Source organism: Periophthalmus magnuspinnatus, chromosome 13, assembly GCF_009829125.3.
Source record: "Periophthalmus magnuspinnatus isolate fPerMag1 chromosome 13, fPerMag1.2.pri, whole genome shotgun sequence".
Taxonomy (NCBI): Eukaryota; Metazoa; Chordata; class Actinopteri; order Gobiiformes; family Gobiidae; genus Periophthalmus; species Periophthalmus magnuspinnatus.
In genome coordinates this window covers 28,672,830-28,696,412 of record NC_047138.1, presented here as the reverse complement: position 1 = coordinate 28,696,412, position 23,583 = coordinate 28,672,830, and the positions used below count along the sequence as shown (strand labels likewise).

General features: G+C 42.6%; 1 protein-coding gene across 1 annotated transcript in view; it reads right to left on the bottom strand.

Moving 5' to 3' along the window:
• Positions 1 to 920: 920 nt before the first annotated feature.
• Positions 921 to 23,583, bottom strand: part of timm50 (translocase of inner mitochondrial membrane 50 homolog (S. cerevisiae)) — a 48,216-nt gene continuing 25,553 nt past the window's right edge. Inside the window, exons 5-11 of the mRNA XM_033976687.2 lie at positions 10,626 to 10,684; positions 9,369 to 9,488; positions 7,569 to 7,673; positions 7,098 to 7,196; positions 4,795 to 4,951; positions 3,852 to 3,958; positions 921 to 2,358 (exon numbers count right to left, since the gene is read on the bottom strand). Of these exons, the coding sequence (XP_033832578.1) occupies positions 2,260 to 2,358; positions 3,852 to 3,958; positions 4,795 to 4,951; positions 7,098 to 7,196; positions 7,569 to 7,673; positions 9,369 to 9,488; positions 10,626 to 10,684 (746 nt within the window). The 3' untranslated portion in view covers positions 921 to 2,259. The remainder of the gene's footprint in view (positions 2,359 to 3,851; positions 3,959 to 4,794; positions 4,952 to 7,097; positions 7,197 to 7,568; positions 7,674 to 9,368; positions 9,489 to 10,625; positions 10,685 to 23,583) is intronic.

The window sequence follows — 23,583 nt, the reverse complement described above, 5'->3', positions numbered from 1 at the left end:
CAAGACTGAAATCATAGTCTTTGGCCACAGAAACATGGAGAAAGTGTCAGCAGTCACCTCCAGTCTCTCTCTCTCTAAAACCTTCAAATCAGGCTAGAAATCTACAAGTAATAATGGACTCAGACTTGAACTTTAACAGCCACATCAAATCAGTAACATCTGCTGCTTTTTACAATCCAAAAACATTGCAACAATGGTATTGCAAAGGTAAACTGTCAAAACCAGACTTGGAGAGACTTATCCATGCCTTTGTCTCCAGTAGATTAGACTACCGTAACGGCCTGCTCACTGGCCTCTCCAAACGAGCCTTAACACAGCTGCAGTACATTCAGAACACTGCTGCTTGGGTCCTGACTAGAAAGTACAAACACATAAGTCCTGTGCTCATGTCTCTGCACTGGCTCCTGTGGCTCAGAGAATAGACTTTAAAGCAGCTCTTGCCTCCTGCAGTTTCAGCGAGTCTTGGGGAGCTGTTAGCTGGAAGTTAGTCTTGTGATGTAATTGTAATAAAATGTGTATTTTTAATGTGTATTCACCTGCCCAGGGACTGCAGATGGAAAGTAGCTACATCTGGTAGAAATAATTTTCTTGCATGAGATTAATGAGTTTGTACATGGTCTTTGACAAATAAAGAATAAATAAAAGTGACTCCATGAAGCTCGACAGTTTGGCACAATTCCTTACAGAGGCTGTACTGCATGACACACATCACCTCCTGTATTTGTAACCTGACACTCCACACATTTGAGGTAAACCAGTGTGTTGGCCTTAAATGAAGTCTGTCCTCCACAAAAGGTTTGAATGTGAACAATAACATGTAACTTTTGTGTTTTGCAGTTTTAAAACCGCACACAGAAGTCCCCATATGTGCTCATGTTCCAGTGTTTCTCCTACAGGAAAAAAGGGACAGGAAACAGAATAAGCAAAGCACTAAACTGTTTCTCTGAGATGAGAGAAAAGTCATTTTATTCAAAATGATGTGTGACCAATGAAGTTCTTTGTTTCACACGTGAAATAAACAGATGGATATTTTTCTGTTTACAAAACACAAGATCATTCTGGACTGAACAGACAAATGTCACACTGAAGGTTTGGCAGGTCACACTGTAATGTGGTGCTATAGTGCTGTTACAGAGATGGCATTACTTAAATTGACAATAAAAAGTACAACCTATGATCATTTGGATCAATTCTATAGGAAAACAAAAGTCGAATGGAGGCCGTATTTGGCCCCCGGCCATAGTTTGGACACCCCTGGGATAGAACATATACGATTACTCTTTATAATAGTTGCTACTTTATTTGACAGAGGTAGGGTCCTTATGGAACATTAGATTTCTAGCTGATTGGGGCTTTCATCTTTCACGTAATAATGCAGTCGATTAACACAGCTCTACTAAAGCTACAATCTGTGCATTTGACACCAGGCCTTTGTTGAGTCTCACCTGTTTAACTGAACTGTGATCAAATCGATCCCAGATTAATATCTTGCTTGTCTCCATGGAGAAGTTATTGTTTTACCAGAAATGTTCCACTATGTGGTATTGATTGTCTCTGTGGAAATGAATACCACCAAGTTACACGTCAGATCTGTGGTAAGTACGAATGCTTGTTTTTCTAGCGTTTTTTGTAGCACTTAAACATTTAATAGATGCCAGACAGAGAAAATGCCTTACCATAGAATATTCCAGTAAAACTGAGCACCAGGAGGAGGCCTACGCAGACACAGGGAGAACAGGGACATTTCACTCAGAACTGCCTTGTTTGGTCTTGGTATTGAACTTGTAACCTTCTTGTTGTGAGGCAGAAGTTTAAACCACTAAGACACTTGATATTAGGACCATAATGTGGCATCAGAAACACCAGAACAGATTAGAAGCATTTTGGTTGGACGCCTTCACACAACCATTTATTAAATGAACCAGATGGCAATAATATTCCACACACACTCCATATTTAATATAGTCTTTTGAACGAAGCGCAGCGTTTTTCAGTTTTTGTTTTTCCAGTTCAAACGCTACCGCCGTCATTTCGTTATTTCAGTACAAAACACTGTTCTTTTCATCCAATCAGCAGCTTCGGGGCGACCAAAATGGGAGGGTCTTGCTTTCGTGTGACCCTTGCCTCAAGGCTCTGATTGGTCCATTGAGCAGTCAGTCTTCATCTCTTTTTTGGCTCTTTTCAGTGATTGGCCGGCGCGGCTGCTGCTCTACCCGGACGCTATTTCCTGATTGGTGGATGAGTAGGAAGTGGGCGGGATCATTCTTGTTTTGAACGCCAAAACCGAGACGTGATGGAGCCCAGAGAAAGACCCTGCTTTTTCTGCTGAGAGAGTTCTGAGAGACGCTGCTCCTCCTCCTGGAAGTATACAACAATATAAATGATCAATTATCATGGGTCATTTCAGTTGAAATTGAAAAGAGGGAAGGCTATTTAAAGGTTCTATATTACACAAAAGTAATTCTTGTGTTAAGCCATGTTATAATGTTGTTACTTCATCAAAAACATACCTGGAGTTGTGTTTTGTTTCATTCATGTTTGAGTAACACTTTATTATTAGTCTGTCTACATCTCCAAAGCTCAAAATGCTCTATTCCAACTTGTGATGTCACGTAGTGGTAGTTTTCAATTTAACAGCTCCTTTTACCTTTTGTTTAGTAGAGTGTGGCATCTCCAGGACTGAAAATATCCAAATGATTCTAGTGAAGGTGTATGGAGTTTAAAAATACAGCGGAGCACTTCCTGTATGACCACATGACATCACAACGTGGGACAGTGTTTTTTCTGTTTGAGAGGGATTTATGTGTTAAACATGTGTGAATGAAACAAAACACAACTCCAGGTCTGTTTTTGACAAGGAAACAACATCATAACATAGGTCAGAATACAGCGTAATATCGGACCTTTAAACCAGGTTTAAAATTGAAGTTAGCAAGGCCCATATTACCAACTTTCAATCAACGAGACAAAACCCGGAACTAAACTTGGATTAGACCAAGACCAAATCGGGAACAAAGTATGAACCCAGCCTTAAACTAACTCAGGTGTGTTCAACTCCATAATAAGTGAATGCGTTTTTATATTATAATTTTGGCTCCATAAACCTGCCCCCCCTCCATGTGGTGCCCATTTAATAAGGAAAGTTTAGAAACTGATAAGCGGAATCTAGCCTGGGGCCAAAATAAAAAAATAAGGCAATCTACACAAAAGCGGCACTTCTGGAGTTGGCTACTTTTTCCGTTTACGCAACTATTTCAGTAACTAACTGAAGTAAGCTCTGTTCAAAGCATTTTAGATTAGTAGATTTCATGTCCCTATAGGGAAATGTGACCAGTCCTTCAAACGGTGCCTCTAGAAACTGTCTCTAGTGTTTATAGACCAAAGAAGTGGACTGAGGGAGTGTGACATCCACCACAGCATACGGCTCCAGTCAAATGAAGCTCATCGAGGCTAGAGCAGTTATAGGGGCCAATTTGGAGCAGAGTTCCATGGATAAGCAACATCTCATTTAAAAATCAATCAAATCAACAACATTATTAACAATATTGTGGATTTAGAAAAGTTTTTTGTAGTTTAAATCTGCTCTTGGATTTTTACATCAGTGACATAAGTTTCAATATTATCATCATCTATATTTACTTGAGCGATTGGGATCATTAGGATCTTTGGGATTCCTCAGTGGCAGTTCCCGGGTTTACATGCATTTGAAAAAATTGGTTTAAAAAGGACCAGGCCATTTATCCGGTTTTCCTGGCGTGCCATCCTTCTCCAGATCATGTTTGGGAGTACCTAGCCAGAAAGATTAGCTCATAGAAGGAGCAGAACTACACTATGTAAGCTGTGGTTCAAACCTGAGCTAGTTGAGCTTGTCGTCGTTTAAAGGCGTCGATGGGGTCCTCCTCCAGAGCGTAGTTCTCCAGCACCGACCTCACGTCGTCCACTCCACTCAGAGCTATGGCTGAAAACACAACCGTGTACTATTAACAAGGTAATACTACCAGAAACTATTACTGGAGTACTGGAGTACTACAGCACAACTACTACATCCTCCACACTATGGCTAAAGCAAAAATAAACAAGCTACTAATACTACTACTACAGCTAATACAGATACTACTACTCCTACAGATACTACTACTCCTACAGATACTACTACTTCTACATCCTCCACACTGACCAATGACTAAAGCTAAGATAAACAAACTTCTGCTGTTACTACTGTTGCCACTACTACTACAGAACTACTACTATAAAGCAATTAAATCCTCCACTGCGCTCAGTAAGTTAATAACAGGGGAATACTACTACTAATACTATTACATCCTCCACTCAGAGCTATGGCTATTAACAAAAAACTTTTGGTATAAAAGTGCAATACTACTACTACAACACCCTCAACACTGACGATGGGTAAAGCTAAGACAAACAAACTTCTGCTGCTAGTACTACTGCTACTGCTACTGCTACTACTACAGCCTTCATTCTACCAAGAGCTATGGCTAGAAATACAAAACAGTACCTATAACAGGGTAATACTATCACTCACTTAATATGGCTACTATAGTGTAAGAGGGTAATGCTACTTCTACTGCTACAACTGTTACTACAACTACAACTAACGCAGCAACTACTACAGCTGCTATTACCACTATAACTAGCACTACTACTGGCACTTCTACTACTGTTACTGCTACTACATCTATGGCCTCCACTCCGAGCTAAAACTACAACTCCCCTAATGTACTACCACTACTTCTATTACAGTTATAAGTCCTCCTATCTAGCGCGTCTTACTTTTGAGGAAGTTGGCGAGGTCGTACAGTGTTCGATCGTCTGAGTTTCCGTCCCATTTCTTCAGAGCCATCCCGTTAAAAGGCTGCAGACTGAAGGCCTCGCGTTTACAGTCCACCACGATCACTCGGCTGGTGTCACGGTTTAGGCACGAAACATCCTGCACACACAAAGTTTAGTCGTGGGTTTAGTCGTGGGTTTAGTCGTGGGTTTAGTCGTGGGTTTAGTCGTGGGTTTAGTCGTGGGTTTAGTCGTGGGTTTAGTCGTGGGTTTAGTCCTAGGTTTAGTCCTAGGTTTAGTCCTAGGTTTAGTCCTAGGTTTAGTCCTAGGTTTAGTCCTAGGTTTAGTCCTAGGTTTAGCCCTAGGTTTAGCCCTAGGTTTAGCCCTAGGTTTAGTCCTAGGTTTAGTTCTAGGTTTAGTTCTAGGTTTAGTCCTGGGATTAGTCCTGGGATTAGTCCAAACAACCCCAAAGTAGCCACCCTTAGCTTTGAGTTTTTTTTTTGTTTTTTTTTTACATTTCTTCTACATTTTAGATACACAAACACATCAAACATATGAAGTAAAATACATGGAATTTTGTAGTAAAGAAAGTAAAACAACTCAATATTTTTCGACAAAGAGGCAAAGGGTGGCGACTTTGAGGATTTTAAAATAACTTATAAAAAACATTTGTATTTGTAGTGAGTTTTTTCAACATTTTCCAACTATTCTCCACCAAAAACAGATATAAATATTTAATCCCACCAAACAAAGCACTAATTAGAAAATGTGAAAACTTGTCGTATGCACATAACTGGTTCAAATAGTTTATTCAATTTTTAAACTTCGGTTCATTGACCCCCCATCCCACAGCCCACATTCCCTCTGACCCATGTGACCCGGTCCGCCTCAGTCTGTGGGGTGGCCCGCATTTGGACCGGATCAGACGTCTTAAGTTTCCTCCACAGAGCAAAGACAACAGTGGGATTAACCTCTGTGTTTAAAGGGTACGGCACAGACCCTGCTGTCAGAACACAAGTCCAAGAGTGATCACCGTGAATGTGAAATGATTTTATCAGAGGAAGAATTCAAAATACAGGGAGTATTCATCTGTAGCTTTAGGCTTTGAATAGGCAAGGGTTTGAGTCCTGGTTTGAGTTCTGGTTCAGTCCTGGTTCAGTTCTAGTCTAGTTCTGGTTCAGTCGTGGTTCAGTCCCGGTTCCATCCTGGTTCCGTCCCGGTTCAGTCCAGATTTAGCTGTTCAAAGTGGCTTTACATATATTTGAGCAAAACCTGCTTTTAACCCAGCACAGATAAATTATTTAAGCAGGGTAGAAATGAGACCGCTGTGTTAGGTCTATCCAATTATAAAGCAATTTATCCTCTGAGAATCAGGAGGTGTGCTGTTAGCATGCTAATGTTTGATAGCATTACCGCTGTGGCAAATCTAGCCTCTGAAAGTGCTTATAAACTCATAACAGTGAATAATTATGATGCTAAGGATTTACTTGGAGAGTGAGGAACAGGTTTGGACCACTGCAAACTGTTTAAAATGAACTAGTTCTGTTTGAGTTTTTCATTTCAAATCAGTGGGAGAATTAATTTGAGTTTATATAATTTCTCTTGCTTATTTGAATTCGTATCAAGTAGGTATTAAAGCAGGCTGAAAAAGCACACAGCTCTTGTTAATTAAAATCCCACTTTATTTTATCCTGATAGCATGTTAGCTAACTTTCTCTGCACATATGGAGGCTGTGCTACTCTCACCGAACATATGCTCTGTCTGGTCTTGGCTTGTGTCTTGAAAATGGGAAGTAGGTTAAGACCCCCCCCAAATACAAACTGAACAGTGAAGTGATTGACGGGAGGGAAGGGGAAAGGGGCGGGACTTAGTAATGAGGGCGGCCAATCAATGAAGCAGAAGGCAGGCCAGCAGGGTGCCCACTCTGCCATTTAAGGTCTGGCAAGAAGTGATTAGAAAGGATTAAAAGGGATGGTTCTGTATTTTGAAATTTCAAGGTAACTCGTTGGTGTTATGCAAGGTTATGCTAGGTGGTCCCCAGTCCACGTCCCCGTTTAGATAATAAAAAGCTTTCTTAATTCTAGTCTAGGCCTTGGTTCTTTCTCGGCTCAGTTCTTGCTCCAGTCCCCCCGCTCTAGATGACATTTAGACCTGGTTTAGATCTTACTTTGTTCTATTTAAGTCTCTGTTTAGACCTTGTTTAGTGCTGGTTTTGACTAAATGAAAAATCAAAAATGAATGAAATGAATAGTATTTGATGTTGATGCGTTAGCGTGTATTCAGGTAGACACGAGTGGTGCCGTACCTTGACATGGTGACCGTCCATGTAGCGCGTGGCGTCTCTGAAAAGGCGGTACATGATGAAGCCTTGAGGGTCTATGCTGTCAATCAAAGGATACGCCGTCTGAGGAAAGAAAAAAAACACAACATTTAGAAGTCTATAGAATCCCCGGTCCGAGTCCCCGGTCCGAGTCCCCGGTCCGAGTCCCCGGTCCGAGTCCCCGGTCCGAGTCCCCGGTCCGAGTCCCCGGTCCGAGTCCCCGGTCCGAGTCCCTAGTCTAGTTTTAGGCTACATTTAGTCCTTTTTATTCTGATATAGACCAGTTTCTCTCCTGGTTTTGTCCCATAATAGATTTTAAATTTTAGTTTTAGATTTGGTTTAGTCTAGGATAACAAGCTCAGGTTCTTTGAAATCTAAATATCTTGAGGTGAAAAGGTTGAGAATCAGAGACACTTATTTATATTTGTATAGAGTATATGTTTGAAATGCCCTCACCATTCCTGTCTCTGCGGTGAAAATGACGATCTCGTAAAGTGGTGCGAGTTGCTGGAACAGATACTCGATGCCCGGCCGTTTCTTAAACCTCCAACCTGTCGCGAGCTGAGGAAAGAGGGCTGGGTTCAGTGCATCAGAGTCTTAAAAACATGAAAAACACACGTAGTTCATTTTAAAAGGTTCTATATTACACAAAATTTACTCTTGTAAGCTTTGAACATTGTTACCTCCTCAAAAACACACCTAGACTTGTGTTTTGTTTCATTCTCACATGTTTAAGCAATCCTGTCTTATTGATCCAAAGCTCAAAATGCTCTGTTCCACCTTGTGATGTCACGAAGTGGTAGTTTTCAAGTTAACACCTTCCTCTTACCTTTAAATCAGCAGAGATTGGAAATTCCAGGGCTAAAATCATCCAAATGATTCTAGTGAAGGTGTGTGGAGTTCAAAAACACAGTGGAGCACTTCCTGTATTACCACGTGACATCAAAAAGGTGGAATAGAGTGTTTTCTGTTTGAGAGAAGAACTGTATTGTAAAAGATGTGGAACTGTTCTTGTTTTTTGTGAGTTTTTTTTGCGGTTGAGGCTCATGTTACGGCTGCACCTGTCAGGCAAAGCGCAACAGGTGGAGGACACGCCCCCCCCACACCACACACCTGTCAGGAGCCTCTGTTCTCCTCTATAGCGTCGTTCCTTTGAGTCTTTGTCAAGCTTTGGATAAATTACCTTTCTAATGTGTAAGCGCTAAGTAGCTTTTAAAAGAATACAAAACATAGCAAAGACAGATGGATAATGGTGATAATATTAGCGACAGGTGCAGGCTAATGGTTCAAAGTTCTTTGGAAGTGGCAATGATGGATATTAAAAGGTCTTTTATTACACAAAATTGACTCTTGTGAGCTGTAAGTCATGTTATAATGTTGTTGCCTCTCAGAAATGTACCTGAAGATGTGTTTTATTTAAGTCACACATGTTTGACTAACATTTTATTAACAGTCTGTCTGTGTCCTTAACGCTCAAAACACTTTGTACTCCACTTTATGATGTCATGAAGTTGTATTTTCAAGTTAACAGCTACCTCTTACCTTCAGTTCAGTAGAGATTGAAAATTCCTTGGCTTGTGTATAGACTTTAAAAACACAGTGGAGCGCTTTGTGATGTCATATTGTAATACAGGAACAGGGTGTTTTCTGTTGTGCAGGGTTTGTGTGTTAAACATGTGTAAATGAAACAAAACAACTTCAGGCATTTTTGTGATGAGGAAACAACATTGTGGCAAAGATCAGAAAATAATAGAAAAGTATTGTATAAATAATAATAAGTAAAATTAGTTTAAGATGACAAAAAAGGTGCACTATGTAACTTTTCTGTTGGAGCATGTGCCACTTGCTTGTCTCCATGGAGCTCTCATTGCTTTGTTGGAAAAAAATTCACAGCGTTTATTCACTTCTCTGCATTTTTATCACTACAAAATCCTTGCGAGCCTTAGCAACAGGTTTGATTGACAGGGTTGCTAAGCGCCCACTCCCTGCTAAACCAACAGTACGGGCGAGAAGGCATTATGTTCAACAGCCTCGCTCCGGATTGGCTCTCTGGTTGCTATGATATGTGACGTCACTCACACTTAGTCCACTTCTTTATACAGACTATGATTGCAGAGTTTTTAAACAATATACAGATGCAAAGGGGTTTATTGGGATAATCCTGCTTTAGAGTCACTGCATCAGTGGCACAGTGTAGTTTCAAAAGTATTGTTTGACATTTTTCTGTATATTTTATTGTATTTTTTTTATACCCACCGACCACTCCGGATGCAGCAGCACGTCTGTGAGCTCCAGCACCAGAGTGTATGGAGGCTGGTAGTACGGCTCCTTTAACGGGTCGGGAAGAAGCTTCGGGCTCGTCGGCTCAATGATCATCTGAGGAGAGGAGGAGAAGAGGACAAGGAGGAGAAGAGGACAAGGAGGAGAAGGGAGGGAGAAAAGAGGAGGAGAAGAAAGGAGGAGAAGCGAAGGAGAAAAGAAGAGGAGGAGGAGAGGAGGAAAGGAGGAGAAGGGGAGAAGGAGGGGAGGAAAGGAGAAGGGAAGGAGAAAAGAGGAGGAGAAGGGAAGGAGAAAAGAAGAGAGGAGGAGGAGGAGGAGAGGAGGAAAGGAGGAGAAGGGGAGAAGGAGGAGAGGAAAGGAGAAGGGAAGGAGAAAGGAGGAGACGGGGAGGAGAAAAGAGGAGGAGGAGGAGGAGAGAACGAGGGGAGGAGAAGAGAAGAGGAGGAGAGAACGAGGGGAGGAGGAGAAGGGGAGAAGGAGGGGAGGAAAGGAGAAGGGAAGGAGAAAAGAGGAGGAGAAGGGAAGGAGAAAAGAAGAGAGGAGGAGGAGGAGGAGAGGAGGAAAGGAGGAGAAGGGGAGAAGGAGGAGAGGAAAGGAGAAGGGAAGGAGAAAGGAGGAGACGGGGAGGAGAAAAGAGGAGGAGGAGGAGGAGAGAACGAGGGGAGGAGAAGAGAAGAGGAGGAGAGAACGAGGGGAGGAGAAGAGAAGGAGAGGAGTAAAGGAGGAGAAGGGGAGAAGGAGGAGAGGAAAGGAGAAGGGAAGGAGAAAAGAGGAGGAGGAGGAGGAGGAGGAGGAAAGGATGAGAAGAGGAAAGGAAGAGAAGGACGAAAAGAGGAGAGGAGAAGAGGAGGAGAAGAGGAGAGACAGGGACCTGAGTTACATTCAGAGCCTCATTTTCGCTAGACAACCCGGCCCAAGCTTTCCCCACTGAGTTTGAGCAAAATCTGCACCACTTTATACCTTGTTTTCTAATTAAAAATAAATAAAAATGGAGGTTGTTTGTCTGATACTTAAACCGTATCTGTGTACACTGGTGAATGCATGCGTGTGAATGGGTGAGTAGTTCCTTGATGTAAAGCGTTTTGAGCCTTGAAGGTGGAAAAGTGCTATATAAAAATGTGTCCATAAATAACACATATAAAGACACATTCTGTAAATATGGCCCAACACTGGGTAGAAGCACAACCAACTTTTCTAATATATTCACTTCAGTGACGATCACTCGAAACTCACCTGCCTGTAGTCTTTGAAGTATTTAACTGTTCGCTTCAGCTGTTGAATGACGGGAGGCTCTGAAACAGAAAACACAAGAAGAGAGTCAGTTTCTACCTTGCAAAAATGAAAAAAAAAAAATGGGACTGGACCTATAAATAAAAAAAATAACATTAACACTGCTCCTTGTTGTTTCATGACATTATAACATACATCTGAAAACTGTAATATGGGCCCTGTAAAAACACACTATTGCATTATTAATTATTTATACATTGAGTTTAAGATGACACCAAAAAAGCTTTAAAAGGCACATCATGTCACTTTTCAGTTGGAGCATCTACCACTTGCTTGTCTCCATGGAGATCTCACTACTTTGTTGGGCAAGTTTCACAGTATGGTATGAAACCTATCTAGCATTTATTCACAGTTATTTTTTACTACAAAATCCTTGCATTTAAAATAATCTCTCCACAGATCTGACCTGTAACTTGGCCTGATGGTGTCACCTGTGTGTCTCAATGGAGATAAATAAGTCAGATATATGCCAATACTGCGTTACATTCCAGGCAAAGAGAAAACATCTCCAACTATAAAGTTACAAAAAAGGGAAGTGAAAATTGTGAAATAAAATCAATGTCTGTGTCTGAATGTTCACACTATTCTCTACAGGTGGTGCTATTTAGGGGTCATTAGGCCATTTTTAGTGCTGTCTGAATGTCCAGTTGGTGAAAAAGACAGGTCAATATAGACCACGATGCATTGTGATAGTCAGAAAAACTGCAGCAGACAGAGACAGGTCTTTAACTGAACACAACTCACTGTCGACACTGAATATGAATAAAAGACTCTTAAATAAACTGTCATGTGTGAAGTTGCTAGAGTTAGCTACTTATCTTAGCTTGGACTGTTAAGAGCGAGAGTTTTCATCAGACAATTTGTTTTTTTTTATATCTAGTCCGTTTACATGAGATCCAGCTTGACGTAACCTCTTGTGCCAGTTCAATCTGATCATTATTTATGACAGGCTAAAAATAAAACTTGATTTCTAAGACTTTTTTGACGCAGACTCAGAGTCAGATAAGCTGCAAGTCGTGAGCTGTGTGTATGAGACTATGTAGTGAATGAGGTGTTAAGGGTTGGGGGAGACATTCAGACAAAGCCCAAGTAAAATTTTAATTCTAAAACTAAAACACATAATTTTTTTTGAATGTGAGCAAATTATTAATTTAACTCAGGTTTGGTCATGGTTTCAGAAATCAAGTGAAATTGTGATGTTTCTTCTCACAATAATATCAACACAAAAAAATATACTGTGACATCCCAAACTAAAACCAGTTCGAAGACCTTGCGATATTACCCTGTCTCCAGTGTTAAAGTAAACACACCGCGTCCAAAACAAGATGGATGGGTTGTTGATGGCGTTGCTGATAAGGAATCTGGACGCGTCGTCGTAAAAAACAAACGCCCAGCTGTCTGCGCCTAATGCCTCATAATAATAAAGACTTCATTTCCCATGGGGTCTAGGGGCTCATTACAGCAAACAGCCAGGACAAAAGCCACATAGAGAGCAGTGCGCGTGCCTCCCTATCCCGGCCATTTCTGAACACACGCCGTCCGCTCCCCAGGGACTCAATCCTCCAGAGTTCATTGCAGCGTGTGGAAGCAGGAAACACAGCCATCTGCCACGGTCATGTGACTAAATAATAAGGAATATTTGAGGAAGAACAGGAAAAAAAAACAGCCTTGAAATTTGTGCCAATTAAAACGCAACAGTTTTGACAATACCTAAAAAAAAATACAAAAAAATAAAAATCATATCTTAAGAGTAAACATGTACGTAACCCTTATTCTTATCATTTTAACTACAATCATAACTCTACAAGTGTTGCCAGAGGACACAGACAGAGACGCATATGAGTTTGTCTCATTCTCAGTATATGAATAGGCCTCATGTGAAAACTCAGAACCTCCAGAATTCATTCACTGAGCTGCAGAGGCTGCACTAGCACTGACTCATGATTGGCTGCAGGTGCTGGGGTTTAGATAGTGATGATTCAGATCAGACAGAATCATGTTAGGTTTAAACCATTTTAGGTTTAAATCATGTTCATGACCCATCTGTGTTTAAATTCACCTTTAAGGGGGAGCATAGATCTCCCTTAAAGGTGAATTTAAACATATGTGTCATGATTTGACTATTTAAAGACAAGATTTAATAACTGTGGTACCTGAAACCCTCTCGTTATTCTACACTGTATACAGCAAGTGGGCTACAGAAGAGAGGGAGGTGTTCCTAAAATAAACAAATGAATAATCAAAAGCCTGATCTGATCTTCTCCATCACACTGGGAGGTCCCTAGAGACTCAATCCCCCAGAGTTCATTGCAGCATGTGGAACCAGGAAGCATCGCCATCTGCCACGATCCAACACTGACGACACAAGAAAGTGAAATCAAAGTCCAATCCAAAAGATGAGGAAAAATGCAACAGTACAGATTACAGTCTCACCTTTACTTTAAAATGTCAATACCAGGACTAAAACCAGGACTAAACCAGGGCCAAAGTGGGACCAAAGCAGGACCAAACCATGTGCAAGTTTAGAAGAATCCTGTATCAAATCAAATTTAAACCTGGACTAAACCAGGCTCCCGCTGCTCGTCTCCATGGAAATATTTTTCCTTTTGCTATAATATTCCACAGAATGTTATGTCATGAAACTTGCCAAAGTGGTTTTAACTTTCCATTTTCATGGAATCATGCAGATGACGTGTCACCCCCAGAAAGTTACATACTGATAAATACAGCTTAATTAGCTTTAAATTGGATCCAAACTTTAGGCCAGTTTTTGTTTCAGGCAGATAGACCCAGTAATTACCGAGATATTAACCATTTACTCCATTTTGACAGGCTCAGTGCAAATTCTACCATAGACCTACACCTCAATTTAAGTTGCTATGACATGAGCCCATTCATGGAAATGGGGCCCATGCGATGTAGAAGAATCCGGAAAAGACTGGGATGATTTTGTGTTTTGCTCCAGTGCAAATGGGGGAGGAGGAAGGATCTTTTCTAATGCAAATGTCTGAGGTAATGGGTGTGAGGGGCCACATCTGATCAACAGGAAACCGTCAATAAATAAGAGAATTGATTTTTTGGCACCTAATTTAACTAAGCTTCCAATAAAGACTGATGGACATTTTGGAGGTCACAGAATGCAGAAAACATTGGTGATAGGGGCTAATTACAAGATCATTACAAAGTTGAGGTCACTATATAAACTGCATTATGTGATACCCAAATTTGATTAGCCCATGTTATAATTAGGCAACAGTGCAACCCCATATAGAGCGCCTGGTATATCTAGAATGATATCTCTATTTTTTATACAAATTAATACAAGTCTGGGCCACACTCCCTCTGTTGCGTTTCAACCCGGTCAAACGTGATCTTTCAGAATCAGTGCTTCGCTCACTGATTCAGCAGAAACCCACCATGTTTTTCAGTTGCATTTTTGATTTTTTGATACAGATGGACCATGCTTGTCCCTGACTGGCTAATCCACCTGTCAATCACACCCATTTGAAAATGGGAAGATTCACCAGTGACCAGACTCACATATTGTTAAAGTACTGAAGAAGTGCATATTCTGGGTCAAACGCAAATATATAGAGGTCACTTTGATTCAAAAATGTTGACTTTAAATGAATCATTGCCATAGGTTTATACTTTTAATCCAATTGAGATTACACATTCAAAGAAAATTCACATGAAAGGAAATTAAGTTCTTTGGAAGGATGCATTTATTATTCATAAACACATTTTATGCTGGATGCCCTACCTTTCACAAAAACAAATACAGAGCAATATAAATGGGTAATCTGAGTGTCAGTGGTACAAAAAAATGAAGTACAAGTAGTAAAAGCATCCAACAGATCAGTGTGTGGATACACACTGATCTGTTGGATGCAACAGATCAGTTGCATCCAAGCTTTCTCCAGCTTTCTCCAGCTAAACTCAGACAAGACTGAAGTCATAGTCTTTGGCCCACAGAAGCAAAGAGAAAACGTCAGCAGTCACCCCCAGTCTCTCTCTCTGAAACCTCAAATCAAGCTGGAAATCGAGAGGTAATAATGGACTCAGACTGAACTTTAACAACCACTTCACATCAATAATATCTGCAGCTTTTTACCGTCTGAATACATTGCAAAAAAGGTAAACATCAAAACCAGACTTGGAGAGACTAATCTATGCGTTTGTCTCCAGTAGGTTAGACGGATCCTGACTAGAATGTATGGAAATATGAGCACATACAGTAAGTCTTGAGCTCAGGTCTCTGCACTGGATCCTGTGGCTCAGAGAACAGACTTTAAAGCAGCTCTGCTTGTGAACAAGTGTCTCCTAGAACCAAAGTACATGTCTGACATGTTAGTGCCATATGAACCATCTCACACTCTGAGGACTTCAGGAACTGGCCTCCTGCTGGTGCCCAGAACCAGGACTAAACCAGGACTAAACCAAGACTAAACCAGGACTAAACCAGCTAAACCAGGGCTAAACCAGGACTAAACCAGGACTAAACCAGGACTAAACCAGGACTAAACCAGGACTAAACCAGGACTAAACCAGGACTAAACCAGGACTAAACCAGGACTAAACCAGGACTAAACATGGGGAATCAGTGTTTCAGTTTTATGCAGTTAAAAACTGTAACAGTCTTCCTGAAGATGTGAGACAGGCCTCTACTTTGACAATGTTTAAATCCAGACTCAAAACGGTTCTGTTTAACTGTGCATATGAAAGGATTTTATTCTCCACACATGTATGTTTTGATCTATTGTATTGTGATTTTAATGTATTTCTTATTCTGTCAAGCAATTTCAATTACTTTGTGTATGAATTGTGCTATACAAATAAACTTGCCTTGCCTTACTTAAATACATTTTACAGTGGGTACTTTTTACTTTTACTTCACTACATTTGACAGCAGGTATCTTTACTTTCTTCTCCACTACATTTTTGAACTGGACTGAAAAGCATAAGTATTTTTTTTATTATTATTGTTTGAGACCTGCTGAAAAAGCTGAGGGTTTAATTTGAAAACATTCATAATTTGAGCAAACAAAAATATACAAATAAAAATGGTAGAAATAAAAAAACAAAACAATTGATTCTTTTGTTTCTGTTGAAGGTATGTTTGTGATGAGGAAACAACATTATAGCATAGACGAGAAAACAGCGTAAAATGGGCCCTTTAACCGACACTAAACTATGATAAACATTTACCAGGTACTATCCCACCAAACCATGTAATAATTAGAAAAACACGAAAACCTCTCATATGCACTTTAAGATGGAGACATCACCATAAACCACATTTGATCTGAAAACGAGCCATTTCCACATCAGAGGTGCTTTTAGGAGGCAATAGGGGGCCAAAGGGGGAGTTCAGGAGGGACCACCCAGATCTGGAGTTTGCAGAGGGCCCCAATGTCTCAAAAGAGAGACCGTTACAGAAGAAGAAAACGTGAAAAACAGCTAATGGAATCTCAGACACGTTCAGATCCATGGTGCCTCCCAATGTCCTCGTCGTTGGCATCAAAAACAAGAGAGTTTCTTGGAAGTTACCTGCCGACTCCAGGCACAAAACTCAAACTGGGTCACTACTGGTTTGCACAGCTGATAAATTAGGTTATAATAAAGTTTAAAAATAGCGAGTCTGACAAATAGTTTTTAAAGTAACTGCGTAAGTGCATCATCTGTCACCGCGCTCACTGATATCTATATAAAAGGGAATAAACACACGGTCCGATACTGTCAATATTTACTTTGACATTGTGGAGATGCTAACAGTACGGAAAAAAATGCTAATGCTAATGTTTTGCTTGGGACGACAGTAGCTCAGTTGGTAGAACGTTTGTCCCCCGATCTGAAGGTTGGCGGTTCAAATTCCACTTTTGGCATAAAACTCTTTGGTAGAGCGGTCAGATCCACTAACCCACAGATTAGCAATTCCAGCTCCCTCAGATGAATACCGTTGTTGTGTCCTTGGGCAAGACACTTAACCCACCTCGGCCCCAGTGTATCTGTAAACTGGTGTATGAATGTGAAAACAGGGAGAGTCACCAGTGAAGTATTGAAGAAGTGTGTGTTCTGGATCCAGGCAAATTAGATGCTTCCTGCACTGGAGATATATTTAGATTAGCCAAACTGATGCTCACTGTAGCACATCCTTTACAGAAACGCAGTTAGGCTTGCAAGATTAATCACAATCCAATTGAAATGGCAAGTTGAACAAACACAATTAGCAATTTGCAAAGTGTCTGAAGTGCCATAACAACACCTTCTGTATAAAAACTGCCAACCCTGTATTAACACGTTCTGCAATGTGATTCTTGTAACGACCGGCAGTTCATATTTTAGTCTTTTAGTCATTTCTTCTGGACACATTTAAAAAGTGAACACTGAACTGAATCCTGTTATTAAAACATAAATCTATTCTCAGTATTTGTAAGAAAAAATCCCAACTAACAACAAAAAAGCCCAACTAACAACATGTAGTCTTTGACCCATTTTTCCACCAAAACATTAGTCAAAAGGCAGAGACGGAACAACAACGATAACAAACACTGACAGTAGAGAAAGTCATTAAGGAGTGAAAGGGCAGAAATGTGAAGAATGTTGAAAACAAAGGGTTAAAATGACAACTTGAGGAGGGGTCAGGAGACAAACCAGGGGGCAAACAGGGACCTCCAAAACCAGCATCAGATCACTGCCAAATTAGTCACGACGCGAACATTTCAAACTCGATTTCGATACCAAGGAATAGACTCGATAATCAATACAGATTCTCTTAACACGATAATAAAAAACGCTCTTTTTAGACAACAGAATGCGATTTTCATGGTAGCACTTTCTTTTCTGTTCCCATGTGGTCTTATATCTGTGTAATCCCTCAGTGCCCAGGAAGGTTCCATAGTGGTCCATGGGTGTATACTAGTCTATCTTTTACTTTTTCTGAGATAAGATATTCAGGAAAGGTTCATTTCTGTCCTGTGAATGGGACTTTTTTTTAGTATCGATAAGCGCTCAAATGAGTATCCAGTTTCAATACTAGTTTTAGAATCGATTAGTCTCTGATTTTTGATACTTTTGACAACCCTAGTTTTTGTGAAATATTACTTTACCAGAAAGAATTGCTCCAACCATTATTACAGAACTATTAAAACATATATATTTGCATATCTAACTGAAAATGTAATACAAACAATTTATTTTTTCTTAAATTTGGTTTAGTTAATCACCCAACACCAACATGAAGAATGCCTTTGAGAACACTGCAGAGGTGTAAATAACAGTAGATTCATGCAATATATTTAGTTGTTAGCAAAGAATATTATATCAACAAAAGAACTGCAGCATTTGTGATTTGTTAATTGGCAAAATGGCACCTGAATCTATTGCAAGTAATCGAAATACAAACTGTACCAGGACTAAACCAGGTCTACACAGGAACTAAACCAAGGATTAAACCAAACCAAAAAAAGACCAAACCAAATCCTTGATCAAGCCAGTACTAAACCGGGACTACACCGGGACTACACCGGGACTACACCAGGACTAAACCAAACCAGCGCCAAACAAGAGCCAAACAAGGGCCAAACACCAGCACCAAACCAGGACATAAACTAAGGATTAAACAAAACAAAACCAAGAGCAGAGTCGACCAAACCAAAGCCTTGATCAAACCAGGATCAAACCAGGACCAAACCCGGACTGCACAGGTTCTAAACCAAGGATTAAACAAAACTAAACCAAGAATAGACCAAGCCAAAACCTTAATGAAACCAGGACTAAACCAAGACCAAGCCAGGACCAAGCGTGGTATTTCCATGGCCATTTGCCCCATTATCACATATTGCTGAATCAGTTAAACTAATTGATGTAATTGCTGTTGATGTTATTGGTAAGTGTGTAGCAGAGGTGGAGCTCTGCTGGAGGTCCCAGGGGAGCCGTGAACTTTAACTCCGTCCCTAAATACCTTCCCTGGGCTAGCCTCAGTCCCTAAGGTCCTGGAGGTCCCGGAGGTCATTTCACTGAAGCATGCTTATTTGATCTGAGTTATTTTAGCTCAATTCAACACGAAGGACAAAGAAATTAAAACAAATCAATAGGGGTTAATAATACTGGGGACAGAACTGGGATCACATGAGGACCTGTTCAAGGACTTTAGGACTAACGGAGAACTAAATCAGAGCCAAACCTAAATAAAAAACAAATATGACAACTAACCCTACACTACACTAAACGTATTGAAATCTGTCACTTATTGGTAAATGTTATGAAACAAAAATGTTAATATTTTGATACTAATGCAAAGGCTCAACTACTTATTTTAGATTGTAGATTAAAGATTTAGAGATTCTTCAATTAGGACAACATTTTCAACATAAATACGCCAGAGTTAGCACACGTTAGATTTCATCCATTGCTCTAAGGCAGGGGTGTTCATTACGTCGATCGCGATCTACCAGTCGATCGCGATCTACCAGTCGATCGCGATCTACCAGTCGATCGCGATCTACCAGTCGATCGCGAAGGCATTTTGGGTAGATCACGTCCCGTCATCCATCCAGTCACATGACTAATATACAGGACAACAGTCAGATTACACCTGACCCTAGGTCACATCATGGGCGCTGCACACGCATAAACAAACGCGAGTTAGTTTAACCCTATAGCATCGGATCCTATCGTCGCTGATGGAGCGGGTTGCGGACTTTCCAGCAGCGTAACTCCACAACCAGTCGTGCTCTCATGTAAATTCAAACGGCGTCTCAAAGCGGAGACATGGGGCTATCTAAATATTTTACCACCATTACGGTAATCTGCCTCTGTTGTCCCTCGAAGGTGACGAATGAGAGCGCGGGCGCTGCGGGGATTTTCCCAGTCATTTATTCGATGCGTAAAAGAAAAAATACGGATGGATGTGTAAAATAGAAGTAGTTGTGTGAAAAAATGCAGTAAATTCTGATACTTCGTTTAACATGATTTTTATGGCTATAAAAAAAGACAAAACCGTGATCAACATGATTTGCTCTGTTATCGCTTTCAAACAAAAAATGCAATTTTACTCCGGGCTGGCTGTCAGAAGCTACTGCCCGAACTATGCATCCCTCACTGATTCTGTTCAGTGCAAGTCATCAGAGCAGTAATCATCATTCAAGTCATTATGAACATGTAAGAAGTTCAATTGTGTTGTGCTGTATTATCTCATGACGTTGTGCAAGGTACATCAAAATGCACTGTACATGTAAGAATTCATAATACATTTACAAATATTTTTGTATTAGGTGGTAGATCTTTCAGACACCATCATTTTAAAAGTAGCTCACATACTGAAAAAGTCTGAGCATCCCTGCTCTAAGGTAAGTAAAAAACATTAAACTAGGCCTGTCACGATTATTACTATATCGACTTATTGTTCAATAAATAAAAGCTGGAACAAGTTCACAACTTGGTCCCTGGATTTGGTCCCTGGTTTTGGTCCTGTTTGATCAAAGTTTTGGTTTGGTGTACTCTTGGTTTAGTTTTGTTTAATCCTTGGTTTAGACTTGGGTTGTTGTGGGTATGATCCCGGTTTGATCCCGGTTTGATCCTGGTTTGATCCCGGTTTGATCAAGGCTTTGGTTTGGTGTTTGTTTAGTTTTATTTAATCTTTGCTTTAGACCGTACACATTTTAGACATGATGTTTTTAACTTAGTGCATTTATAATAGCAAACATTCAAAAATAGCTTCACTCATCACTGTCCACTAAACTTTGACAACTCGAAACAGATTTTGTGAGTGAAAATGCCCCTTCATAAACTGTACAGAAGTGTTTTTCATTTCTGGTTTTTCAGCTTTTTAACGACCCCGGCTGCAGATCGATTTTTTGGTTTGTCTCGACTAAACAGTGATTGGCGGCTGTTCTGTAATGACTTCATCAATAAGTGTGAGACTGAGCTGCTCATCGATGCTGTTGTTTTAAGTGAATTTGTCCAATGGTCATAAAAAAAGCTCCCAGAGGAACTGTATGTCTGTCTGCTGTCTGTAACTACACAACACTCACTCCGGCTTCTGTCGCGGTTTGAGCTCTAACCTCAGCACTATTACACAGATTAGGCAGTGTAGGGCCGGGTGATGTATTCCTGGTGATATATAGCCAGTGGTGGAAGAAGTACTCACAGTTTTGTTAAAGTACAGATACTGCAGCAAAAAAATACTCAAGCTGATTTTTTTTCATGTGATATTTTACTTAAGTCCTCCCGTGGACCCACCACCTGCGGGAGGAGCCATGAGGGGCGGGTGCGGAGAGATCCGGGTAGCAGTCGAAGGCGGGGACCTCGACGACCGGATCTCCGGACATGGAGACTAGCTCTGGGGACATGGAATGTCACCTCGCTGGGGGGGAAGGAGCCTGAGCTTGTGCGGGAGGTTGAGCGTTACCGGCTAGATATAGTCGGCCTCACCTCCACGCACAGCTTGGGCTCTGGAACCCATCTTCTTGAGAGGGGTTGGACTCTCCATTTCTCTGGCGTTGCCCGCGGGGAGCGGCGGCGAGCTGGTGTGGGCTTGCTCATTGCCCCACAGCTCAGCCACTGCGTGTTGGGGTTCACTCCGGTGAACGAGAGGGTCGCGTCCCTGCGCCTTCGGGTCGGGGACAGGTCTCTCACTGTTGTGTCGGCCTACGGGCCAAACAGCAGTGCAGAGTACCCGGCCTTCTTGGAGTCCCTGGGAGGGGTACTAGACAGTGCACCAACCGGGGACTCCGTTGTTCTCCTGGGGGACTTCAACGCCCATGTGGGTAACGACAGTGACACTTGGAGGGGCGTGATTGGGAGGAACGGCCTCCCCGATCTGAACCCGAGCGGTGTTTTGTTATTGGACTTCTGTGCTAGTCACAGCTTGTCCATAACAAACACCATGTTCGAGCACAAGGGTGTCCATCGGTGCACATGGCACCAGGACACTCTAGGTCGGAGGTCGATGATCGACTTTGTTGTCGTGTCATCTGACCTCCGACCGCGTGTCTTGGACACTCGGGTGAAGAGAGGGGCTGAGCTGTCAACTGATCACCACCTGGTGGTGAGTTGGATCCGCTGGCGGAGGAGGAAGCCGGACAGACCTGGCAGGCCCAAGCGTATTGTGAGGGTCTGCTGGGAACGTCTGGCGGAGCCCTCTGTCAGGGGGGTCTTCAACTCCCGCCTCCGGGAGAGCTTCTCCCTGATCCCGGGGGAGGTTGGAGACATGGACTCCGAGTGGGCCATGTTCTCCACCTCTATTGTTGATGCGGCTGCTCGTAGCTGTGGTCGTAAGGTCTGTGGTGCTTGTCGCGGCGGCAATCCCCGAACCCGGTGGTGGACACCGGAAGTAAGGGATGCCGTCAAGCTGAAGAAGGAGTCCTATCGAGCCTTGTTGGCTCGTGGGACTCCTGAGGCAGCTGATGAGTACCGGCAGGCCAAGCGTGCCGCGGCTCGGGCAGTCGCAGAGGCAAAAACTCGGGGTTGGGAGGAGTTCGGGGAGGCCATGGAGGAGGACTATCGGACGGCCTCAAAGAGATTCTGGCAAACCGTCCGACGCCTCAGGAGGGGAAAGCAGTGCTTCACCAACACTGTTTACAGTGCGGGTGGAGGGCTGCTGACCTCGACTGGGGATGTTGTCGGGCGGTGGAAGGAATACTTTGAGGATCTCCTCAATCCCACTGTCACGTCTTCCGAGGAGGAAGCAGAAACTGGGGACCCAGAGGCGGACTCGTCCATCACCCTGGCTGAAGTCACTGAGGTGGTTGGCAAGCTCCTCGGTGGCAAGGCTCCGGGGGTGGATGAGATCCGTCCTGAGTACCTCAAGTCTCTGGATGTTGTGGGACTGTCTTGGCTGACACGTCTCTGCAACATCGCGTGGCGGTCGGGGACAGTACCTGTGGAATGGCAGACCGGGGTGGTGGTCCCTCTGTATAAAAAGGGGGACCGGAGGGTGTGTTCCAATTACAGGGGAATCACACTCCTCAGCCTTCCCGGTAAGGTCTATTCCAGGGTGCTGGAGAGGAGAATCCGACCGATAGTCGAACCTCGGATTCAGGAGGAGCAGTGTGGTTTTCGTCCTGGTCGTGGAACACTGGACCAGCTCTATACTCTCCATCGGGTCCTCGAGGGCTCATGGGAGTATGCCCAACCAGTCCACATGTGTTTTGTGGATCTGGAGAAGGCATTCGACCGTGTCCCTCGTGGTGTCCTTTGGGGGGTGCTCTGGGAGTATGGGGTCCGGGGCTCTTTGCTAAGGGCTGTCCGGTCCCTGTATGACCGGAGCAGGAGCTGTGTTCGCATTGCCGGCAGTAAGTCAGACCTGTTCCCAGTGCATGTTGGACTCCGCCAGGGCTGCCCTTTGTCACCGGTTCTGTTCATTATATTTATGGACAGAATTTCTAGGCGCAGTCAGGGGCCGGAGGGGGCCTGGTTTGGGAACCACAGGATTTCATCTCTGCTGTTTGCAGATGATGTTGTCCTGATGGCTTCTTCGAGCCAGGACCTGCAGCAGGCACTGGGGCGGTTTGCAGCCGAGTGTGAAGCGGCTGGGATGAGAATCAGCTCCTCCAAATCCGAGGCCATGGTTCTCGACCGGAAAAAGGTGGTTTGCTCTCTCCGGGTGGGTGGTGAGTCTCTGCCCCAAGTGGAGGAGTTCAAGTATCTCGGGGTCTTGTTCACGAGTGAGGGAAGGATGGAGCGTGAGATTGACAGGCGGATCGGTGCAGCGTCTGCAGTGATGCGGTCGCTGTATCGGTCCGTTGTGGTAAAGAAGGAGCTGAGCCGGAAGGCGAAGCTCTCGATTTACCGGTCAATCTACGTTCCTACCCTCACCTATGGTCATGAGCTTTGGGTAATGACCGAAAGGACAAGATCGCGGATACAAGCGGCTGAAATGGGCTTCCTCCGCAGAGTG